General features: G+C 45.5%; 1 protein-coding gene across 2 annotated transcripts in view; it reads right to left on the reverse strand.

The window, feature by feature from the left end:
- CCDC68 (coiled-coil domain containing 68) overlaps positions 1-24,212 on the reverse strand; it is a 167,100-nt gene that overhangs the window by 76,226 nt on the left and 66,662 nt on the right. For both annotated transcript variants that reach the window (XM_085629985.1, XM_085629992.1), the window contains exon 8: positions 23,294-23,399. In XM_085629985.1, coding sequence (XP_085486111.1) covers positions 23,294-23,399 — 106 coding nt within the window. The remainder of the gene's footprint in view (positions 1-23,293; positions 23,400-24,212) is intronic.

The following is a 24,212-nucleotide window of genomic DNA, read 5'->3' on the forward strand; positions in this document are numbered from 1 at the left end:
CACGGATGTAAAATATTCAGGAGGGGGGCTTCTTGATAGGATGAGAAAGCCAGTGCAGATGGAATGGAGTTGGTGGGACCTGTAACCGATTGTGATTAATTCCAAGCAAGTTTGGCTAGTAACATGAAGGTTCTTTAATCTTTTATGACCTGTTCCGGAAATGTGGGTGCTTTCGTCCTTTTGCGTTTGTGTTAGATCTGCTGGAAGGTGCTCAGGATTTTGTGAACTTGAATCATGAAAATGCTAATGGTTTGTTTGATATGGATGCTGGAATTGCCAGCTGCACGAAGGATGAGGCCACTTTGAAATCTTAAACTTTTATTTACCATCAATAATTATCTAGAATACTTTTCATTAGGTCATTGCACGAATGAAGGAATGCATGAAGAATGTATGGTCTATCTTGGTACATACCCCAATATCTTGAGAATTTGTGTGCAATGAGAATCTCTGAACATCTTCAGTAAGTTATTTTTTTATCATTTTGTACTCTTAGAATTTGCAGTATTTGTAACATAACTGTGAAGCTCTGCAGACAGGCTTCCAAAAGTAGAATTCTCAGGCTTTCATGTATTCTATCAGCAGTTACTAATATGGTGTAGGTCTTCTGTTGTGTTCCAGTAGATTGTTCAAGGGTCATGGCAGTGGCTAGCTTTTACCTTTCCTGGGTAGCTTGGTGCCTTAAATGGGTGCCACATCTAAGAGGAGCTTAGCTGCATTCTCTGCTTTTCAGTTCACTGGTTGGTAGCTAACTATTGGAGTTTCTTCCTTTCAGTCCACAAGCTAGTCATAATAAAGGAGTATGGGAATTAGGGAATATTAACTGGGCGCTAGATAGATATGGGTATCATCATTGGTGGCCATAGCCAGCAAGAAACAGAGCTGGACCGAAAGAAGTGCATGTGTCAAACCAGCACAAACTGAAGCCATCCACAGATTGCTATGACAATAGGGCTAATATGCTTCAGGAGGAGTGGAAAGTATCTGATGGCAGTGATGTGCCTTTGATAGCCTTGACATTCTGGTCTTTCCTAATTTCCCATTAATCACAGTAAATGAGGGAGGGTGGAGGCCGCCTAAAGGAAGTAGGTTAACTAGGGATGCAACTGTGTAAGATGCTAACTGAATTTGGAGAGAGTTTTGTTTGGAGCTGTGCTTCTCAACAACAGTTCATTGTCTTGTATAGACTTCAACTTTGTATCCCAAGTGGGTCAAAAGGGACTGGGTTCACAGTACTGACAAGTTGCAAAAGCAAAGGTAGCCTCAGACGTCACATTTCCTGGTTGCCTTTATCCCTTCTCAACAGAAAAACATTAAGCCAAATTCTGACTTTTAATTTTAATGAAGGGTGTGCACCCCATTCCAATCATCTCTTGTTCACTCTCAACCCAGAGCAAAATACCTCCTTTCCCACAATCCTACACAATTAGCTAGTGTGGTGCTGCAAGAAGAATAGATCGCACATCTGGTTCAAGGTGATGCTTCATCTTTTAAAGGGTCTTTCAGGAACAAATTCATCACAATAAACCAGGTACTAGCATCCAAATTCATAATTCACAGCTTGCACACCTGAAGATGTTTTCATAAACTGTCTTTATCAATTTATTCAGCTCTTCATTATGCATATATGGGATTTGTACAGTGCAAACCTAGCACTAGCGCACATAGCACTGCACAGATTTAGGGGCATATGCTGATGAGGGTTTCATAAATGATCAATGTGGTGTGAGAAGGGGAAGGGGCAGAAGAACCGTGAAGAAAGCCTTACAGAAGGGGAGCAGTGGAGTGCCTGGAGGCCTGATGGGCAGGAGTACTGCAGTGGACAGGTTCATAGAGGGCACTCATCCAATGGTCTGGTGGAGGAGAGTTGCATCGTGACAGGTATTTTGCAAAGAGAACTATTGAACGCACTCCTCTAAGACTAGCTATGTTGTTGAAAATCCTTCTGAATGGTATGTTAAAGGTTCTTAAAGACCAGGTAGACCTCACCCATTGCTCCATCTTCTGGTTTATGTTCCATTACTAACAAGAGATTTATCTCATTTGGCACTAATGCCTTGGCAATAAAGCCTCAGCACATTATTTGGTTTGTAAAATGGATAAAGGTCTCAGATCTGCTGCAGCTTGCTTGTGGTCCTTTTACTGCTTCATATTGTTCTGGCATTTCGACTATCAGGGAAAACAATTTGCACATTTCCCCAATCGGGTTCTAGAATACTGATACAATAGATCATATTGGCACCTTTTCCAAAACAAAATACAGAAAGAAATACTTAAATTAGGATCTCATCTGACTGCCCGGTTAAAAACAAGAATGCTAGATCTACCCATTTAAAAATTGACAAGTGTTTTAAGTTTGAAGTTTATATTATGCTCACTCCAATATAGTCATACATGGCTTGAAAGTGATAAAATGAGTCTGCGCACAACTCCAAGATCACATCAATGGCAACTTTGTCCTGCATAAACACCGATTTGAGTTCTGATCATGATGCAGCACTGAGAGAGCTACACTAGAAATCACAGCAGATGACCCTTTGACCACAGACAAAAGAGACCCCTGCCCCCTCATATTGCGGCCACCTTCAATAGCAAAGATCATGGGGGTGTGGCTTCATGCAGACGAAGATGGGTGTCTGAGCTTCAGCCCCATAAGCACAACCATCTTGCTTCCCCCCTCCCCCTGAGGGCCACCAAAGCGGACTGGTGGTGTGGGGATCTGGGGGAAGCCGCTGGACCGGGTGGCAGGGGACACAGTGTGAACAGGCGCTAGCAGCCCTCGGCAAGGTGGGAAGCCAAAGCCTCGGCTGCCGCGTCGCTCCTGCGAGATGGCAGCCATGGCGTGATCATGAAGACCCATCTCTGGGGGGGTGCTAAGCCCCGTGGCAGGGCCTAGGAGGTTGCCATGGCCCCGGGGGAGTGAAGTGCCTGGAACTGTGAAGAAAGGAGAGGCGGGTGCCAGGCGAAGGTGCAAGGCCGACATAGGGGACCTGGAACACAGCAAGTGGGCCACTAGCTGATGGCCTGCAGAATGTCCATGACTCACTCAGGACCCCAGACAGAGGCTAAATTCGGAGGTGGCCCATGGGTGACTTGCAGGCGGGCTGCCCTACTTCCGACATCCACTGGATGGCCAGACTGATGTGGGAACTGGCGCTAGGCGAGATCAGGAGCGGTAAGGAGGCACCATGCCTGTTGAGAGCTTCCACTGGCCTACTCGGAACTCCAGGTGCTCTGGGGGTGCTCGTGCCTTTAGGCGGCTGGGGCCACTGCATGAGATGGGTTTCTCCCAACAGGGGTCAAGTCTATGAGGGCTGGAGACTAGGCCCCCCTGGGGAGAGGTCCTGGGGGGGGGAAGAGGTGTGGTCTGGCTTGGGTTGCAGGGCCTGGCACGTAACTGCAGTGTCGAAGGGACCACTCACCGGAGGCAGAATACTGGGGTGCTCGGTCAGGTTTTGGCCTGCACCCCGCCAGTCTAAATGTGCAATGGTGAGACCTAAGGAGCCGTAGATGGGACTAGGGACCAATCCTCCGAAACAAGGGGGGGTGGGGGGCACACTTGGCCAGAGGCTGCTGAGGCAGGTCCTGGGGTGGAGGCCCACACAGCTGTCATTCTCGCGGCACTAAGGGACATGAAGACAGCCTTGGAGCAAAATAAATAAATAATAAATCAACGATGTATCCCTGGACCTAGGGCTTTTGAGGGCTGACCACAGCAAGCAAGCAGACACGAGTGGGGAAGACGGAAAATACACTAGCTCAACTGGAACCCGCAGTCATGTAGAGCGTCAAGAAAAAATCAGGCCCTGCAAAAAACAACTGAACATTTACAGGTCAGTGAGGATGATGCAGAGGGGTGCACACATCACAACAATTTGAAAGTGGTGGGGGTCCCAAAGAATTCAGAAGGCCCGAGTATGGAGCCATTTCTGGAGGACTGGCTCCTCATGGAGGTACTGGGAGGAAAGGCATCTTCCATTAACCAGTCGAATGGGCACACAGGGTGCCAGTCAGGCCATCGGTGCCAGTCAGGCCACCGGTGCCCGGGGCATTCCCCCAGACCTATTATGGCCCTCCTTTTCAACTTTTGAGAGGCGAATCATATCCTACAAAAGGTGTGTGTGCCCGTGGCAGATAGAGGGCAACCTAGTAAACATATCCTTGGACTATACCACAGCAGTACAGCGCCAACTGGAATCCTTTTTTAGTGTAAAAAGACCCCTCTGGAAATTGAACCTGAAATATGCGCTTTTCTTCCTAGTGAAACTGGGACTGGCTTGAGAGGAGCAGGGCTTTCTGCTCCCGGAAATGTGAGAGACGACCAGACCTGCGGACTGGCTTGAACAGAAATTGAAACACGGACCATGCAATTGCCCAGAGGTGGCCCTGACCAAAGCACAAGCAGAGACCGAAAGAGTGATTGCCGACATACAGCACCATCGCTTCTGGTACACGGGCAACAGTTGGGCGACCCTGTCAAGGGGCTCAGAGTAGACGTCCATGGGGTCGGAGGAACCTAAAGACTGAATGGAAGACACCACCATGCCTGTCGTCATCCCAGTAACAGCAGACATTATTGTTTAAAGTTTGTCTGAGTCTGGGTAGAGCCTATGGGGGGGAATTTATCTGGCAGCCTGGTGGGCCAGACTTGGCGAATCCTGCCAGGGTTGGCACAAGTAACATTGCCAAAAGGACCTTCCCCCTCAGTATAATAATACATTATTTTCTAAAGCGCATGGTTATACTACCCAGTATGTCCCCGCGCTGCAGCTAGTTACCTGTCACTGGACAGGATGAAAACCGTACCTTGCACAGGCATTATATGTGGAAGAGCCATATTTTTTTTTTTTTTTTGGAAGATCCCCTCCGATGGTTCAGACCTGAGTGACTGCGGAAGGTCATTCCAGAGTTTAGCAGCAAGCCATCTGAAAGATCTCCCCCCCCCCCATCCGTGCTCTTTTGATTACTGGTAGTTCTACCCTTCCTGTTCCCACAGATCTCAGAGCCCTGGTAGGTATGTAAGGGGTCAGTAGATTGTGTAGGTAGCTAGGGTCCATTCCCTGCAGGATGTGGTGACTAATGCATAGTGTTTTTAACACAACTCTCTCCCTAACCGGGAGCCAGTGCAGCGTTGCGAGAGCGTTCTTGGATGGCGCTCTTCTGGGTAGCCTCAGAACAAGGCGAGCTGCCGCATTTTGAATGCCTTGCAGTCTTTGTACACACCGATTTGCCCCAAGGTACAGCGCATTCCCGTAGTCCAGGCGCGAAGTCACCAATGCATGGACCAGCGTTTTTCTGGCGGCTGCAGGGAGCACATCTAGTGTCTTCTGGAGGACCTTCATTATTCCGAAACATTTTCCAGCAACCACCCTGGTGTGGTGGTCGAAGGAAAGTTTCGGGTCCAACCATATCCCCAAGTTCTTAACCTGTTCCTTGGGAGCGGGGGTGGAGCCCAGGGACTGAGGCCACCACCTTGAGGTCCATATAGACAGAGTCCTGCCAACTATTAGAACCTCCGTCTTGTTTCCATTCAATTTAAGGCAATTGCTAGCCATCCAGACCTCTAGCTCCTGTAAGGAAGTGGCGAAATTGGTGGCTGCCTTGTCATGGGCTTGCGATAGGGATACAACTAATTGCGTGTCATCCACATATGACACGACACTAATGTCGTATTTTGCAATTAGGTCTGCTAAGGGGGACAGATATAAATTAACAAGCATTTGCAATGCAATAGGTCTCGCATTTACATGAGTTTGAGCTATTGCCATTGTAAATGACAATGCCTTTTATTTATGTTTTGGTTTTTAAAACATAAATGAAAGTATTTTCATTTACAATGCCAATAACTTAAAACGCGCGTAAAATGCGAGACTTTTCAAATGCTTGTTTTTAACTGCAGCGATGCAATGCACTATAGGGCCTTTCAAACCCCTTTGCCTCGGTGCCACTGCACCGGCTGCACAATGACCGCTACACTGCTGGATTCACATTCGGAAGTTAGAGAGCGCAGCATACAGTGTGCACTATACAATATGAAAGGCTTTTTGGCGTTGCTAGCCGCGGTTTTGGAAGACTCATAATTGAAAGTATTGTAAAAAAAAAAAAAGTAGTTTTGAGAGGCATTCTTGGGGAGGCCTGCTTTGCCTACGTGTTCTAATGCCACCTTAGCCGTATCCATCGTGATTTCCTGACAATTTTTTTTAAATAATTCTCCCGCACTAGACAGGAATTTTCGGGTGAGAACTGCCTTTTTGTTGCCAGCCTCATCGTATGGCGCCCAGATGGATGAAGGATTGATTAACTCAGCCAAAATTGAATCTATGACTCGGGGTTGTAGAAAGATCTCTGCCGGCGGCGCATGAACCGCTGAACAATCCATGCTAAGCTATGCACACGATCTGCATACAATGCGCCTGTGGGAGATTTCGTTTAGAGGCTGCATTTAAAGTATTCATCCAGTATTTAAACATTCATCCTAGCCGCATCTGCAGCCGGTAGCGCACCCCCACATGAGTCATAGGTGCCGCCAAAATCTTTGTGACTAGTTTCTTCGTCTCAACAAGAATTATTGCAGCCTCTAACAAACAGAATGTTCACTGAATCACTGTGGGAAGCCAGGGTAGCACTACAATAGAGGCGTTTATGAATTTTCTGTGGGACCAACCTCACCCGATCCCTTGATTCTCAACATCCTCCAAGGGTGATACCTTCTAAAAACATTACTAAGCAGACCTGGGCCACGGCCCCATCCCATTCTGTGCAAAAACAAAGGGTCTTAAACTGTAGGCACTGCTTCATGGGGAGCCACATGAGCGTTTTCCTTAGGCCTATGCGCCATTGCTGGTTTAGCAAAGTGAATTTCCAGGTAGAAAAAAGTTCAAAGGAAAGAGATTAAATATTGTTCTTTCTTAATCTGTTTAACCAGCAGTTGTAATTATTCTCAAAGACCTGCCAACCAGCTGTCACCTTGCTCTGGCAGAGACACTGTGATGCTGCACCTCAACTGTACACTAGGATGGGAATGTAGTTTTCTTACCAGAGGTAAGTAGTTACGTCACAACTAGGCTTTAGAAAGGGAATGGAATACAGGTTTCTATATCCTGTACGTGGAACTCACAATCAGGGTCCGTATTAGCATAAGAGAACTTACTGTACATACTGTATATATTTATTAGAGTTCACAATTTTCTTTACACTTATAAAGGGTACAGATGAGTGTCTGCAGTGACAGCCTACACTGCACCACAACATATGTGCATGTTTGGATTGGTTAAATGATATGTCCGTGATTTTACAAATAAGTCTTTAAAGTACGTTCTTAGGATATAAAAACCACCTTGATAAAGGTAAAAGTGGATTGTGTTATTTCCAAGTGAGAAAGAGAACTTACAGGGACAACTGGTCCTGGTATCCCTATAAAGAAAACTGTGTATTCATTCAATGTTTTGTGGATGTATTCTCTTACATTTAGCTACTTACAGCCTCATTGCCCACTCCCTTAATATGCCAAAGCCCTTTTGTTGTGCACTGAATCTGTATTACAGCCCAAGTGTAGCTTGACAAAGAACTTGGGACACTGCTGAAGGTGGTACGATTATCCCGACTGCATCATAGGAGTGCACCACAGCTGGATCTCTGTCCTCCCAGTTCGCAGACACGAGTGCCACCTCTACCACAAATTCTCACATAGACATTACAAAAGAGATGCACTGAAATGCTACAATTAATAAACAAATGATAATTAATAGTAAGGATGCATTCTATACCTATTTTCTATCGCCTGTGCCACTACAGAGTTAGCTGGTATGGTTAACGGTATATCAGCCTTGAACTCTCATTTCAGACCGTCACTTTTGAGTGGACTTGCCTTAAATGGCGATTATATGCCCCTGGAGCAACAAGTGCATCTCACAAGTGAGGCCCAAGATGACAGAGGAAGAAACTGGCATATGGTTGTTCATGTTTCTGGGACACAGCCTAACATTTGTATTTATTTTGATTGGGTCACCATTTGAACAGGTCCAATTTAGACTAAACTGTTACCTTTGATACGAGGTTAACATGGATGACATTTTGTGTCTGGCAAAACAATTTAAACAAGAGACTCTGTGCAGATGAGCAGTCCTTCTGTTCCCCTGGGGCACAAGCAGGCATCCACTTCTGTCAGGACAGCTGATCGCAGCAAAAAGACAGAAGTGGATGCCTGCTTTTACCTCGAGGGAACTGACAGCAAAAAAAAAAAAAAAGCTCCCAGGGCAGCAGGAGGAGGCGCAGCAGCAGGGAGGGGGGGGACTGCACTTGCGGGAGCGATAATTGCTGCCATATGGCGACACGCGCTCCTGCAAGTAGATCGCCTCACGTGCACGCGTTGCCATTGATGGCAATGGAACGCGTGCACGTTTTTGGCTGAAAAGCCAAAGCGATCGGAAAAGGTCTTTTTGCCTATGCAGCGCATGCGCGCTGCGTAGGCGAGACCTAAAAAGGGTGACTAAGGATAGACCCCCTGTGGTACTCCTTGTGTCAGCCGAATGCTTTTCGAGTAGAATGGCCTCAGACACTTGGAAGCTCCGATCTTGTAAGAAGGATCTCATCCATTCCAAGGCCCATTTGTCCAGCCCTCCTTTGTTGAGGCATTGCAGGAGCAACGAGTGGTTGACGGTATCGAAAGCGGCGCTGAGGTCAAGCAGCACCAGAGCCACTGTCTTGCCGTCATCTGCATGCCTACGCATTGTTTCAGTAGATACCAGCAGAGCTGACTCCGTTGAATAAGAGGCCCGAAAGCCTGACTGAGTGGGATGTAATAGGTTGTGCTCATTCATATGAAGTTAGTTGTAGGTTAACCACCTTCTCTGCGATTTTGGCAAAGTATGGAAGGAGCGAGACTGGTCGGTAATTATCCAACTGGCTTGCCTTCACCCCTGTTGGTTTCTTAATTCGGATGACGACCGCCTCCTTCCATTGCATAGGGACCACCGCTAATTCATAGGAGAGTTTCAGGAGGTGACCAATATAGGGAGCCAAGATTTCTATACTCTCTCTTAGGGTCTTAGGTTTCGTGCGGTCCTTGGGTGAGCCGGACTTGATACTTAAGGCAATGTTCTTAAGCTCCTCCAATGATGGGGCGACAAATCTAGAGAGGCTCGGGTCTTCTCTATGCTACGCTCCTCATCTCTCTCCCCCCTCCCCCTCTCTCTCCCACTCTCCCTCCCCCCTGCCCCCTCCTCCTCTGCCCCCCCCCTCCGTTCCTTGCCTCGTCCGGGAAGGTGAAATACATTTTTGCTACCTTGTCTGAGAAAAAATCTGCGATCAGGTCGCAGGTTTCTACTGAGCAACTATTTGGCGGCGAGGTTCTGGTAAGTGACGATATGTCCTTGAAAATTCCAAATAATTCTCGGGACGAGTTTCCGCCTGCTCAATTCTCGAGTTATAGTAAGTTGCTAGAGTTCTTCTCATTAGTGAGTGATAGGTTCTAAGTTTTGTTTTGTAGTCGGCCTTCTTACAATGGGTGGAGTCTCTCCTCCAGACCCGTAAAGCGGTTTTACACGAGGACTTCATTCGCCCAAGTTCATCGTTGAACCACGGCGCAGATTTTGACTGTCTCCTGGGGGCATTAGTCAGCCAAGGCGCAACTTGATCTAGTGCCTTGGTGATCCTGTTGTCTAGAGCGGTGCATCCAGTATCGATGTTATTGCCACCTGGTGGACCTCCCAACTGAAGGTCAGCATTGAAATTGGCCGCTGAGAACTTCGCCCACTTCCTCTGTAGGCTACCAGTCCCCACCTTCATATGGGGAGTGGGCTTGGGAGCTGCCGCACTGAAGGGGATCAGATAATGATCTGACCAAGGCACCGCGGTGGGTCTCTCAATTGTTAGCCCACCCCCCAGTTGACGTAAATGGGGTCCAATAAATGGCCCTGTTGGTGGGTAGGGAGGGAAGATTGCAGACCGATCTGTAGTGTAGCCATTTCTTGACAGAGTTCTTGCGCTGCGGAGTTCTCCTTATCAAAGTGTAGGTTCAAGTCCCCCAGCACCAGCAATTTGAAATACCGGAGTGCCGGTTGTATGACTTGTTCCTTGAGGCTGGGCGTAAACAATATGCTCGGCCCCGGTGGTCTATAAATGAAGTATCCCTTAATGATATAACTGCCGGTTGCACTAATTGTGAAGAAGCCCGCCTCACTAGTCTCAATTTATTCTAGTATAAATTTCTCTGGTGGTGCAAATGGCGTTTCAGGTTGATATGTTGGGGCGACTGATACCCAAGGCTTTTGGGAGGCGGGTATTTCTAGATCCGTGGCACAAGTGGGTTGGAGGAGGTTTGGGGGGGGGGGGGGAGGAGTTCTAGAGGCATGCTGAGTCGCACTTCACTTATAGATCCAATGCACATAGAGCATTTCATATGGCGATGCATCACCACGTACCGCCCACCTGGGTCTCATACTCAAGGTGTTATCCTAGCATGTGAACAGCCTGGGCAGAAAATTAGAATGGGGAGTTGTGTGGAAATACCTGGGACGACAAAATCCTGATGTAATCCTACTACAGGAAACCAATTTGGCAGGCAAAACTAGCAGGGTGTTGACCCAAGGCAGATATACCCTGCTGGCTCACGCATAGGTCTCAAGGGACTCCCAGGGAGTGGGAATTCCAGTACATATGTCTCCTGAACCACATATTGTTGGACTCAACATGGATGAACCAAACATAGATGGACTCACGGGGGGATATATAGATATATATCTGTAACTAGCATCCCGGTACTTTTCCCCCCGGGTTGCAGGTTAAGGAGATAGACAAAATGCCTCCTTTATAGAGTCCCTGGTGATGACAGATGTGTGGAGCAGGGACAACCAACTGAAGTCAATGTCCAAACTGGACCACTTCCTGACACCATGCCACCACCTGCACAGATTTAGTCACACAGATATCTTGCACCAAGGCATCTCAGACCACTCACCCTTACTGACACACTTGAAGACAGTCACTGGGGGAGCAGCAGGGGAGTGGAGGCTGAACCCCTGGGAGCTGTCAGAGTGGGTCACGGGGAAACTGATTTAGGAATCCACAGACCAATACTTGGTTGTGCTCATTCATATGAGGTTAGTTGTAGGTTAACCACCTTCTCTGCGATTTTGGCAAAGTATGGAAGGAGCGAGTGTGGCATCTCATGTTGTGGGGTTTAGAATGTTAATGTTCCATGACATCACCTGTTGATGTCATGGATTGTGGAGCGTAACGAGGTTCTGAAAACCACCAGTTGATCTGATGGCTGGCGGTTGGATGGGATCTTCCTTATGATAATAAATCTGCTATTATACATCTACCCGGTATCCTGTTTCTTAATCAAGATACTTCATTGGCGTAGTCGGCTTTGGAACACGATGAACGGATGAATGGGAAGATCTCAACACGGGAGTCTAATTATCTCCTTTCCTCTGATCGTTGTGTGTCAAGTATACCAAGAGGAAGCCACATCAGTCACTGTTAATTTCAATTGGATCACTCATCGATTATTGACATCTTCGTTTGGATTGCACCTGGATTATCATTGTTTATTCGAAAAGAGGGGTGGCACGGAAATCGTATGGCTGTTTAACTGTTTGCTCTCACAACGTGGAGCCCTGCGACGAGTGTCATACACTTCAGTAATAATACGGATGAACTTTAATGGTGCAACAATTTCATCGGAAATCGGTAATCGCATGGCTGCTTAATTGTTTGCTCTCACAACGTGGAGCTTTGCGACAAGTACTATACACTTTAGTAATGATACAGATGGACTTTAGTGGTGCAACATTTTCATCGTTGTCGTAACGGAGTTCATGATTTTGGCTGAAAGGTATAATCTCTACTTTAATTGATTTCAACCCGCAATTGACATTCAAAAGTAAACTCTTACGTTTCAACGGTCATACTGCGGCATACCTGGATCTAGAACTCCCAAGCTGGTATTCTTCTTTCTGGATTCCATCATCGATCTTCATCGCGCTCATTCGGGGTGACGGAGGATTCTACGTAGAACTGTGGAATACGGCTTCACTCTTCGGAGATTGACTTTTCTGGCTTACTGTAGTTCGTCATCGCGCACCACGTCACGTTGGACGTGCGTGGTGGCCATTTTGTTGACGGTTGCATAGCAACTAAGTTTTTTTTAACGCGATTTATCCGTTTGTGTCAGAGAGTGTTTCGTTTGCCCTATAATAACTCTACTTCTACTTAGTAAGTTCGGATATATGTGCGCATGTATAGTTTTTAAAAAAAAAAAAAAAAAAAGGAACAAAGTGTTATTACTCGCTTGATATGCAATTGACATGTATAAACTAAGTAGAATGATTTAGAATCTTCTTTGACTCTAACAAAGCACTTTACTTTAGGTGCAATTATTTAAGGAAATAGGCATATTTAATTAATTAGTTATCTAGCACTTTACTCATTCAGCTATGCAGAATGTCACTGCAGCACCTTTCTTCTTATCATCTCCTGGTGCTCCTTCAATCAAATGGGAAAAATGGAAGGTGGTGTTTGAAAGATATGCCAGGGTATGTGGCCAGTCGCTTAGTGCTGAAAGACGGTCCGCATTATTACTTCATTGTTTGGGTTCGGAGGGCCAGGATGTTTTTGACAACTTGCCTGATTTATCTGCTGAGGAAGCTAGAGGCCTAAATGATTATGACATTTGTATTAAGAAGCTGGATAAGCATTATTTACCAAAAGTCAGCACTATCCAGGAAAGGTATCAATTTGCGAAGAGAATGCAATCCTCTGATGAGTCTATTGAGGATTATATAACTCAGTTAAGGAAGCTTGCTTCTTCTTGCAAATTCGATAATTTAACAGATGAACGCATCAGGGATCAATTTATGTTTGGGTGCAACATGGAAAAGGTTAGAGAAGAGTTATGGTTGAGGGAGGAACCATCCCTAGATGAGGTGTTGAGTGTTGCAAAACGAATAGAACACTCCTTAAAATGTGTTGCAGTGATTAAGAAAGATGCTGAAAAAGGGTCAAAAGTTGAGGTGGTAAAGATTAAATCTGAAAAAGGTGATCTAAACACTAAAACACAATCAGACAAAGTAGGGATGGAAAGGAAGTGTTATAGATGCGGGAAAATGGATCATTTGGCTAATGATAGAAAATGTCCGGCTCTTAATCAAACTTGTTCAAAGTGTAAATTAAAGGGGCATTTTACTGCTTTTTGTAAAACTAAACTTAAGACAAAGGTCAAAGAGGTAGAAATTTATCAAGAAAATGACTCTGACGACTCAATTTGTGGACAAATTGTAGTACAAGTTGAGGAAAGAACTGGTAAAAAAACAGGCCCTTATGATGAAATTATGGTCGAGGGAGAAAGTACCAAAGTACTATTTGATTCCGGTGCTAAGATCACCATAGTTTCAAATGATTTTTATTTATCTAAACTTAAGGGAAAGGTTACTCTCATCAAACCTGACATCATACCGTTGGCTTATGGGGGAGAACCTATAAAGTTACATGGGTATTTCAATGGTCTAGTAGAGTATAAAGATCGGTTGATTGGAGGAAAAATCTATGTCTCTAAGCGTGGAGACAGCATCATTAGTTGGTTACATCAAGGGGATTTGGGAGTGTTTCTTGATCCTAATGCAGATTTTCCGATACAATTAAGGGAGAGAATCCATTCAGTTGATAAGAATGTCAATGAAACGTATGCTCATATGCTCAAATCTGAATTTCCAAAAGTATTTAGGGATACCTTGGGATGTTTAGAGGGGTATAGACACAAGATACGATTAAGAGCTGATGCGATTCCTACACATTGCAAGGTGAGGAGTGTTCCTCTATCAGTCAAAGAGGATATGAAAAAAGAAATAGAAAAATTAAGCAGTGGTGGGATCATTGAAGAGGTGGAAGGATCACAATGGCTTGCTCCAGTGGTCGCAGCTCGCAAACCAAATGGTAATTTGCGTTTGTGCATTGAATTAAGACAACTGAATAAGTGTGTTGTGGTGGACAGATACCCATTACCCAATATTACAGAATTGTTAACATTACTTGATGGGGCAAAAATATTCAGCACATTAGATTTAACCTCGGCGTATCATCAAATTGAACTTGATGAGTCGTCTCGGGATTGTACCTCGTTCATTACTCCATTTGGCACATTTAGATTTAGGAGAATGCCTTTTGGTTTGGTGTCTGCCTCCTCGGTGTTTCAAAGAGTAATGGAAAGAGTATTAAAAGATCTCCCTGGAGTGTGTGTCTACCAAGACGACATATTGGTTTTTGCTAAAGACGACGGGGAACATGATATTAGATTGAAATCTGTGTTAAAAGCTTTGAGTGAGCATAATCTCACGATTAAGGTGGAAAAATGCTCATTTAAGTGTAATACCATCAATTATCTTGGTCACAGCATCTCAGGAGAGGGTGTAAAGCCCAAGTCCGAGTTGGTTGATACCATCACAAAAATGTGTTCTCCTACCAACAAGTCTGATCTCATGAAATTTTTAGGGATGATTGAATATTATGCCAAATTTATCAAAGGATTTGCTTTGGCAACTGTGAACATGAGAAGGTTACTACGAAAGGGTGAGGAGTACTTGTGGTCAGAGAAATGTGAGGAAGAATTTGTGGCCATAAAGGGGAAACTAGGTCTAGCTCCTTCTTTGAAGAGTTTTGATCCTTCTGGTAAATCCATTTTGGTGACAGATGCGAGTGAGAAGGGGTTGGGAGCAGTTTTGAAGCAAGGTGGTAGTGATGGTATGAAAACTATTATGTTCCTGTCTAGAAGCCTTAGAGATCCGGAGACTAGGTATTCAGTTGTCGAGAGGGAAGCCTTAACTGTGTTTTGGGCGGTTAAAAAACTCAAAAAGTTTCTGTGGGGTGTAGATTTTGAGGTCCATACGGATCATAAGCCTCTAATTGAGATTTTCAGTAAGAAAGGTTTGGATCTAATATCTGGTAGGATTACTAAGTGGGTGATTGGTTTACAGGAGTATAATTTCACGATCAAGTATATTCCGGGAATTGAAAACGGTGTAGCGGATGTTCTATCGCGTTTGGTGCCCTCAGTTGGTTTGCATGAGTGTAGTCCTGACTATGAAGAGGATGATGAAATTGTTTGTGTTGTAGATCAGGTTATTATATCGGAAGACAGGTGGTTGGATGAAATACGGAAGGACTTAACCTTGTGTGAAGTTATGTCTTTGTTAAAGGCAGGGTGGTCCTCCAGTAAAAATGTTTGAGAATGTGAAGTGTTTTTGGGGTGTATGTAATGAATTGTCTGTAGACAAAGATTTCTTGTTTAGGGGCACAAGACTGATTCCTCCTACTTCTTTAAGAAAGGAATTGGTAGACTCAGTACATGTGGCTCATTCAGGTCTAACCAAGTGCAAAGAAAGGTTACGCATGTCTTATTGGTGGCCAGGTATGGACAGGATGGTTGAGCGTATAATTAGAGATTGTGTGTCGTGTGCCATTAGCGACAAATCCAAGTGTACGCATGAACAACCGATGGTCTTAAGGAAACGTCCAAATGGACCTTGGCAGGAAATTGCGTTGGACATAGTGGGTCCCATTCATGGGAAAGAATCTCAAACATACCTACTAGTGGTCATAGACATGTATTCTAGGTGGCCTGAGGTGTTCTTCTTGACATCTGTCAACACTGGCAATGTTATTGATTGTTTGAAGTCTTTATTTGCCAGGGAAGGTTTGCCCATTTCTATTTTATCGGATAATGGTGTTCAGTTAATATCTAGAGAAATGGAACTGTTCTTGTCGTCCAAGGGAATTGTACATAAAACTTCTGCTCTCTATCACCCAGAAACTAATGGGATGGTAGAAAGGTTTAACAAAGTGATTAAGGAAACCATTGCTTTGGCAAAAAGTGTTGGTGCTGATTGGAAAAAAGAGGTCATTGCAAAAGTTGAGGAATATAGGCTAGCTCCACACTCAACTACAGGGAAAACTCCTTTTCTGCTGTTTCGGAGTAGACTTCCGAACACGTGTGTTGAACCGTATTGGGTCAATAAATATGAGTTGCTAAAAGGAAAAGATAAGGTATGTGATGGTGAAGAGATGGTGAGAGTTGAGGAAGAGAAAGGGAGAATAAGGAAAGAATATTTTGATAAGAAACATGTTGTAAAGAGGACAGTGGTACATGTGGGAGATTGGGTCATGATTAAACGTCCTGGTGTTCTAGGCAGCTCAATGTCCAAGTACATGAAACCTGTTAAGGTGATTAAAATTTTTAAAAATGCAATTCAAACTCATGATCATCGCATATGGAACTTGAATAGAGTGGTAGTGTGTAAGGGAAAGTTGGAATGTGGTGTGGAAATCGATTCAAAGGGAAGTGATATTGGTGTTTCACTCAGAAGATCCAACAGGGTGGTCATGAAGCCAGGTTATTTGGCAGATTTTGTTTGATGTTCACGAAGCTAGGTTATTTGACAGACTTCTCTTTATGGTCATGAGGCCAGGTTTTTTTTGTTTATGTTTAATCTTCTTTATTTTAGTTATGTGTATATGTATATATGTTATGACATTGCTTTCTGTATTTGGGGAAGGGAGATGTGTGGCATCTCATGTTGTGGGGTTTAGAATGTTAATGTTCCATGACATCACCTGTTGATGTCATGGATTGTGGAGCGTAACGAGGTTCTGAAAACCACCAGTTGATCTGATGGCTGGCGGTTGGATGGGATCTTCCTTATGATAATAAATCTGCTATTATACATCTACCCGGTATCCTGTTTCTTAATCAAGATACTTCAGCGAGACTGGTCGGTAATTATCCAACTGGCTTGCCTTCACCCCTGTTTGTTTCTTAATTCGGATGACGACCGCCTCCTTCCATTGCATAGGGACCGCCGCTGATTCATAGGAGAGTTTCAGGAGGTGACCAATATAGGGAGCCAAGATTTCTATACTCTCTCTTAGGGTCTTAGGTTTCGTGGGGTCCTTGGGTGAGCCGGACTTGATACTTAAGGCAATGTTCTTAAGCTCCTCCAATGATTGGGCGACAAATCTAGAGAGGCTCGGGTCTTCTCTATGCTACGCTCCTCATCTCTCTCCCCCTCCCCCTCTCTCTCCCCCTCCCCCCCTCCCCCACCCCCCTCCGTTCCTTGCCTCGTCCGGGAAGGTGGAATACATTTTTGCTACCTTGTCTGAGAAAAAATCTGCGATCAGGTCGCAGGTTTCTACTGAGCAACTATTTGGCGGCGAGGTTCTGGTAAGTGACGATATGTCCTTGAAAATTCCAAATAATTCTCGGGACGAGTTTCCGCCTGCTCAATTCTCGAGTTATAGTAAGTTGCTAGAGTTCTTCTTATTAGTGAGTGATAGGTTCTAAGTTTTGTTTTGTAGTCGGCCTTCTTACGATGGGTGGAGTCTCTCCTCCAGACCCGTAAAGCGGTTTTACACGAGGACTTCATTCGCCTAAGTTCATCGTTGAACCACGGCGCAGATTTTGACTGTCTCCTGGGGGCATTAGTCAGCCAAGGCGCAACTTGATCTAGTGCCTTGGTGATCCTGTTGTCTAGAGCGGTGCATGCAGTATCGATGTTATTGCCACCTGGTGGACCTCCCAACTGAAGGTCAGCATTGAAATTGGCCGCTGAGAACTTCGCCCACTTCCTCTGTAGGCTACCAGTCCCCACCTTCATACGGGGAGTGGGCTTGGGAGCTGCCGCACTGAAGGGGATCAGATAATGATCTGACCAAGGCACCGCGGTGGGTCTCTCAATTGTTAGCCCACCCCCCAGTTGACGTAAATGGGGTCCAATAAATGGCCCTGTTGGTGGGTAGGGAGGGAAGATTGCAGACCGATCTGTAGTGTAGCCATTTCTTGACAGAGTTCTTGCGCTGCGGAGTTCTCCTTATCAAAGTGTAGGTTCAAGTCCCCCAGCACCAGCAATTTGAAATACCGGAGTGCCGGTTGTATGACTTGTTCCTTGAGGCTGGGCGCAAACAATATGCTCGGCCCCGGTGGTCTATAAATGAAGTATCCCTTAATGATATAACTGTCGGTTGCCCTAATTGTGAAGAAGCCCGCCTCACTAGTCTCAATTTATTCTAGTATAAATTTCTCTGGTGGTGCAAATGGCGTTTCAGGTTGATATGTTGGGGCGACTGATACCCAAGGCTTTTGGGAGGCGGGTATTTCTAGATCCGTGGCACAAGTGGGTTGGAGGAGGTTTGGGGGGGGGGGGGGGGGGGAGGAGTTCTAGAGGCATGCTGAGTCGCACTTTACTTATAGATCCAATGCACATAGAGCATTTCATATGGCGATGCATCACCACGTACCGCCCACCTGGGTCTCATACTCAAGGTGTTATCCTAGCATGTGAACAGTCTGGGCAGAAAATTAGAATGGGGAGTTGTGTGGAAATACCTGGGACGACAAAATCCTAATGTAATCCTACTACAGGAAACCAATTTGGCAGGCAAAACTAGCAGGGTGTTGACCCAAGGCAGATATACCCTGCTGGCTCACGCATAGTTCTCAAGGGACTCCCAGGGAGTGGGCATTCCAGTACATATGTCTCCTGAACCACATATTGTTGGACTCAACATGGATGAACCAAACATAGATGGACTCACGGGGGGATATATAGATATATATCTGTAACTAGCATCCCGGTACTTTCCCCCCCGGGTTGCAGGTTAAGGAGATAGACAAAATGCCTCCTTTATAGAGTCCCTGGTGATGACAGATGTGTGGAGCAGGGACAACCAACTGAAGTAAATGTCCAAACTGGACCACTTCCTGACACCATGCCACCACCTGCACAGATTTAGTCACACAGATATCTTGCACCAAGGCATCTCAGACCACTCACCCTTACTGACACACTTGAAGACAGTCACTGGGGGAGCAGCAGGCGAGAGGAGGCTAAACCCCTGGGAGCTGTCAGAGTGGGTCACGGGGAAACTGATTTAGGAATCCACAGACCAATACTTTAAGGAAAATAGCAGCTCAGTGGCACCTACGATCGATTTGTGGGACGATTATAAGGCTATAATAGGGCAACTGATAGATACAACATGTGGTGAGGAAACATAGGGAAAGAGCCAGGGAATTGGCATCTAGATTGATACAAAAAGGTTGAAAATACTAATGCCCCCATCCAAAGGTTGCCCACCAAGACAGAAGGAATGAGGTAGGACCTGCGTAACCTGGTTTACCAGGAGACGACGACACAGTTTCAGATGAAACAAGCTAGACTATGAGGTGGGGAACAAGGCAGGTAAATATTAGCATCGCTGTCCAAAAGAGAGCAAGGAGAAAGGTAGATATCTACCATAGACCTGGAGGTGTGAGGTGGCGGAGACCCTAGTGGCGGTGGCCCAGGCCTTGGCCACACAACTAGCTGGCCTGTAATGTACGTGGGGATGGATGCAGCTGTCCAATCTGCAGAACTTCAACAATGACGTCCTCACGCCCAAACTCCAGGATGAAGGGAGTTGCTCTCTGGAAATGGACCTAATGGAAATGGAACTTTCAGACGCCCTAGTACAGATAAATAGCAGCAAATCCCCATGTCCAAATGGCCTGCCACCTGAATTTTTCAAATGTATCAAATCCAACATAGTGGGTCCAATCCAGGCAATGTTAAATAAAGCCAAGACGGAGGGTGTTCTGTCCCACGATTTGTGACGGGTAACTATAGTCATGATCCTTAAGAAGGGGAAGCCGAGGGAGGCATGTGCCTCATTTAGGCCAATCTCTCTCCTAAATATAGAAACCAAAGTATTGACTAAGGTGTTAGCCAATCGTTAATGCAGCTGGTAGACACCCTGATGGCACCTGACCAAATTATTGAGTCAGCTATTCTGCTACTTTTGGATGCCAAAAAGGCATTTGACTCAGTCGAGTGGCCCTATTTAATGGCACTACTCCAGAAAATGGGGATAGGCCCCTCCTTATTGGCCTGGGTGAAGTTACTATACACAGTTCCCATTGCAAGAGTTAAAGCAAATGAGGCTTTCTCCAAAAACGTCCAACTTGACAGAGTCACCCGGCAGGGATATCCATTGTCCCCTCTCCTTTTTGCATAGGCGATCGAGCCCTTAGCATACTGGCTACGGAAGGATACACTGAAGAGGGGCATTTGATGAACGTGGAGTGGGAGGACATTGTCTCCCTCAATGCGGATGATATCCTGCTATACCTGACTGACCCTAATCGCTCTCTTCCTGGAGTGTTGGAGATGTTGAAGGTATTTAGCTCCTATTTGGGGATCCATATCAACTGGCACAAATCAATTGCATTCCATATGACGGTGAGTGCAGCGGGGGGGGGGGGGAGGGGGACCTGGAATTACCCCCTGAAGTAGGACTCTATAGTTTTCCAATACCTGGAAATCTTCATGACTTGGGACCAGGAGTTGTTACACAGGGAAAATCTGAATAAAATCCTGGATTCCTAGAGAGCTGATGCGAATTGCAGGAGTAGACCCCCATCTCTGATGGGAAAAGCGGCCCTTTATAAAAATGATTTATTTGCCAAAGTTCCTGTATGTGACGCAAAATACCCCATTTGAGGTCTCAAGCGCCTTCTTTTGGGCAGTGGCGGATGTGACACGAGGTCTGCTGTGGAGAGCAGAATTGCTCTCCCAGATTTGAGGCGGTATACTGGGCGTCAACTACAGGTTATCAATGACTGGGCACGTGGCTCCCAGCAGGATCCCTCAGTATGAGCTGATAGACGAGCTATGGACCCGAAAGGATATGTACGCCACCTCTACAGCGATCGAGGGATGTCTGCCTTGCCGACCCCCACCGCGGTGGTGGTCAGGATATGGCACAAAGCATTCTGGGCCTGGGCTGAAAAGGCAAGTTGGCCATGGAAACCCCACTGTGGGATTCAGAGTTCCTGAAGGGGCTGTGGGCTGAGGAGGGCTATAGGAAAAGGGACCAGTTGGGGATATCAAAAGTAGGGGACATCTGGTGTTGTACGGGTGTGATACCCTTTGCTGAACAGCAGGGAGACAGAATCTCTGGTACCAGCAATTACATTAAATCCTGCAAGATCATAGGAAGATGCTATGGGAGATGCCGTGCTCAGACGAGAGTCCCTTGCTCACTTTGCCACTGGATTCAAGCATGCCTGGCTGAAGATGGCTGAAATGCCAGAAACCGGTCCTAGGAAGCTTGTTTCCGGTCCAGGGAATACATGGCTTGGCAGTTCGGGCTGGACTGTTCCCATGAGGCACAGGGTCAGACTGATTTGCATATGGCCATGTCTGAACTGGGGTGGCAGAGTGGGCTAAAGAACGGTGATGGATTAAACCCAGATCAGTTGACTGGGGGTGAGTGCTTGCAATGTTCAACACGCCGTCCATCATTTCCTTTGGTTTTTGCTAGGTGCCGGAGGAAGCCTCTTTGGAATACAGAGTCCTGGGGCCCCCCTTGACAAGTCACAGTGTCTCGTTTGTACTCCTCCCTCTTGCATGACAGCCTTCCTCCCCTGGAGGAACTCCGGGATAAATGGGAGTGCGACCTGGGCAGGTTGGAGGACTATGACTGGGGAGGCGATATGTCACTAGTCCCCAGGAGGTTGCCAAAAGAGCAGGCATTCAGCTAAATAACAAGAGTATATTATACGAGGACCAGATTTTTCAGCACGGGACAAGATGGCACAGATCTCTGATTAAGGAGCACCTTGATCCACACATTATGGGGGGTGCCCTAAAATATAGGTTCTGGGATAAAATGGGCAACAGGATTTTGGCATTCTTGAAGGTCACACTATAACTCACCCCACAACTGATCACCCCAGGCATGGGGGGGGGACGGTGACGCAGACAATGGACAGCTATACACTTCTGTTCTGTAACATTGCCCTTAGGGTGGTGACATCAGACATGGTTAGAAATTGGGGGCAGGACGGAATCCCATTGGTACGTACATGGGAAGCGAATGTAGACTAGTGCATGAGAGCTTAGGAACTAGTGTACTATGTGAGGGGATGCCCAAGTAAATGTAAAAAAAAAATATGGGGACCCTGGAGAGTCAGCAAAGATGCTGGGTCACCACTATAAAGGCAAAAGGGGTTTGGGGGAGGCACCAGAGGAAGGGATGGACATGGAGACCTCACAGCAAACAGAGGTAGGGAAGGCGTTACCCGCAAGATGGTGGGGTTGTTTGTATTCCACTACAATTGTGTCAAGGGCTGTTGAATAAGATGGATACTGCATGATGAATGAAAAGCCTCACAAGTTTACTTGTTGTATACCTCACATGGGAAACTTAATTTAAAAAAAAAAATTAAAAAAAAAAGAAGAGCATAGATCACCCCAGTCTCATCTACAGCCTATACTTTCAAATAAGATTTGCTGTCAACATCCTTCAATTTTCATTTGATAACATCAACCTCACCTTTTAGGAGCACATGGTAAATAAAACCAAAACTGTTTGTGTTCGTTCTGCTACTGAAGAAAGTAAAATCACTCCTCCCAGAAAGAGACTTCAGAAATCGGGTGGAAGAACTTGTACTTTTGCATCTGGATGGTGGCAACCTCCAGCAGCATGACCTGCCATACTTCACACTGGCTCCACTTAAGGGCATTCTCCATGTCACAGCATGCCTCATCAAGAGCCTGAAGAAATACGACATAACCTCCATCAAGCCAACCCACACAATAATCAAAACCCGCTGCATCCTCGATTGATATTCAGAACACTTGCTGCCAGGATACCATCAGACATGAGATGGAGTAGTGAAAAAAATTAAAAAAGCAAAAAAAACGGACATTTTCAATGTATGTATGCAGATCTGGAACAACTTTCCTGTCTCTCAACTTTTCTCCAATTTAGGAAAGAGCTGCAGGTACATCTCTTTAAAAACACATCTCAATGCAGTAGCAGTCCACTTCCACTCTCAGACCTCAACTATCATTGTATACTTGCCGTTAACCCTACATAGTACTCCATTGCCTTCTAGCTAGGTCAGAGCTTTTCTGATATCACATATACACATGCATGCAGCAGCTATGGAGGCAGACGAAAAAGATTTCACACATGACCCTTTTGGAATGGATTCCAACATGAAACATTAATACAAATTAAAGAGGAGCCTAAAAAACAGAACACAAAGTGAAATTAGAGCCCCATTTATAATGGCAAATGTATCTTCTGTGACCTAAACACAAAACTCCAATAAAGAAATATTGAAAAAAAAAATTTTTTTCAATAAGTACATTACGCCAATATTACAACAATTAAAAGTAAATAGCTACTTACTTCCCTGATGATATACACACACCAAAAGTAGTGTAGTTTATTTAATCCCCATTGTATTCCTTACCTCCTGGATCACATTGCGCAGAAGTTGATGTTGGGCCATCATGACTTTCTGCAAATGATAGATTTGCTGCTGTAGCGTGCAGTGCTCTAATCGAAGGGCATCCCAGCTGAGAAAGAAAATTAAACATGTGCTTAGTGTAGCTATAATGTTACGTATTCTGTAACCATGGGTTCATAGCCTGTAGTACTATAGATTCACATGTTTACATACTCCTGCCACCTAGTGTTGGGCCCAGACACATGCAATTTGTTTATCTCCAGTCTCTTGTTTTTAGATCGGTTGTGATTCCATACTTTGTTTATAATCCACCAACACAGTGGCTCCACCTCAGATTGTTTTCCGCTCAGCCTGCAAGTTTTGTAAGTGGAATGCAACGATGAAGACAGAACGTGGTGTGCTGCATAGTAACGGGGGTTAAACGACATGGAAAATATCAGTATTAACCACTTGCTGCTGGGGATGATGTGGGCACATGAGAATCTACACGACTACAGGCTTTGAACAAAGGGTTACAGCTTAAGTTACATTTTGGTTTGCTCTGCAAAGTCTATCAAGTAGTCCCTCTTTAAAGCCGTGGCTAGGGAGCAGATGATGTAGCTATTTTGAAAAGTGCTCTTAAGACCACCTCACCAACTAAAGCCTGATGATGTGCAAAAACATTGACAAAGTAAATGTTGGTGAAGGTGTGTGGCACTGATTAAGTAGCAGCCTTACAGATATCCTCTAAAGTCATGTTACCCAAGTTACACCAGTAGGCTTTAGTGGGTACTAAAAGCCTGCGCTTAGCCATGGCAAGTTTGGATGCACTTAAATATTCACCTGAAAATGCCAGCTTTAGGGATGGCACAACCCCTGCAGAGTTGGCTAAGGCTACAAAAAGCGGACTAGAATTTCTAAAGGGCTTAGTTCGGTCTTTCAA

The sequence above is a fragment of the Triturus cristatus genome, chromosome 2_1 (genome assembly GCF_964204655.1).
Source record: "Triturus cristatus chromosome 2_1, aTriCri1.1, whole genome shotgun sequence".
Classification (NCBI taxonomy): domain Eukaryota; kingdom Metazoa; phylum Chordata; class Amphibia; order Caudata; family Salamandridae; genus Triturus; species Triturus cristatus.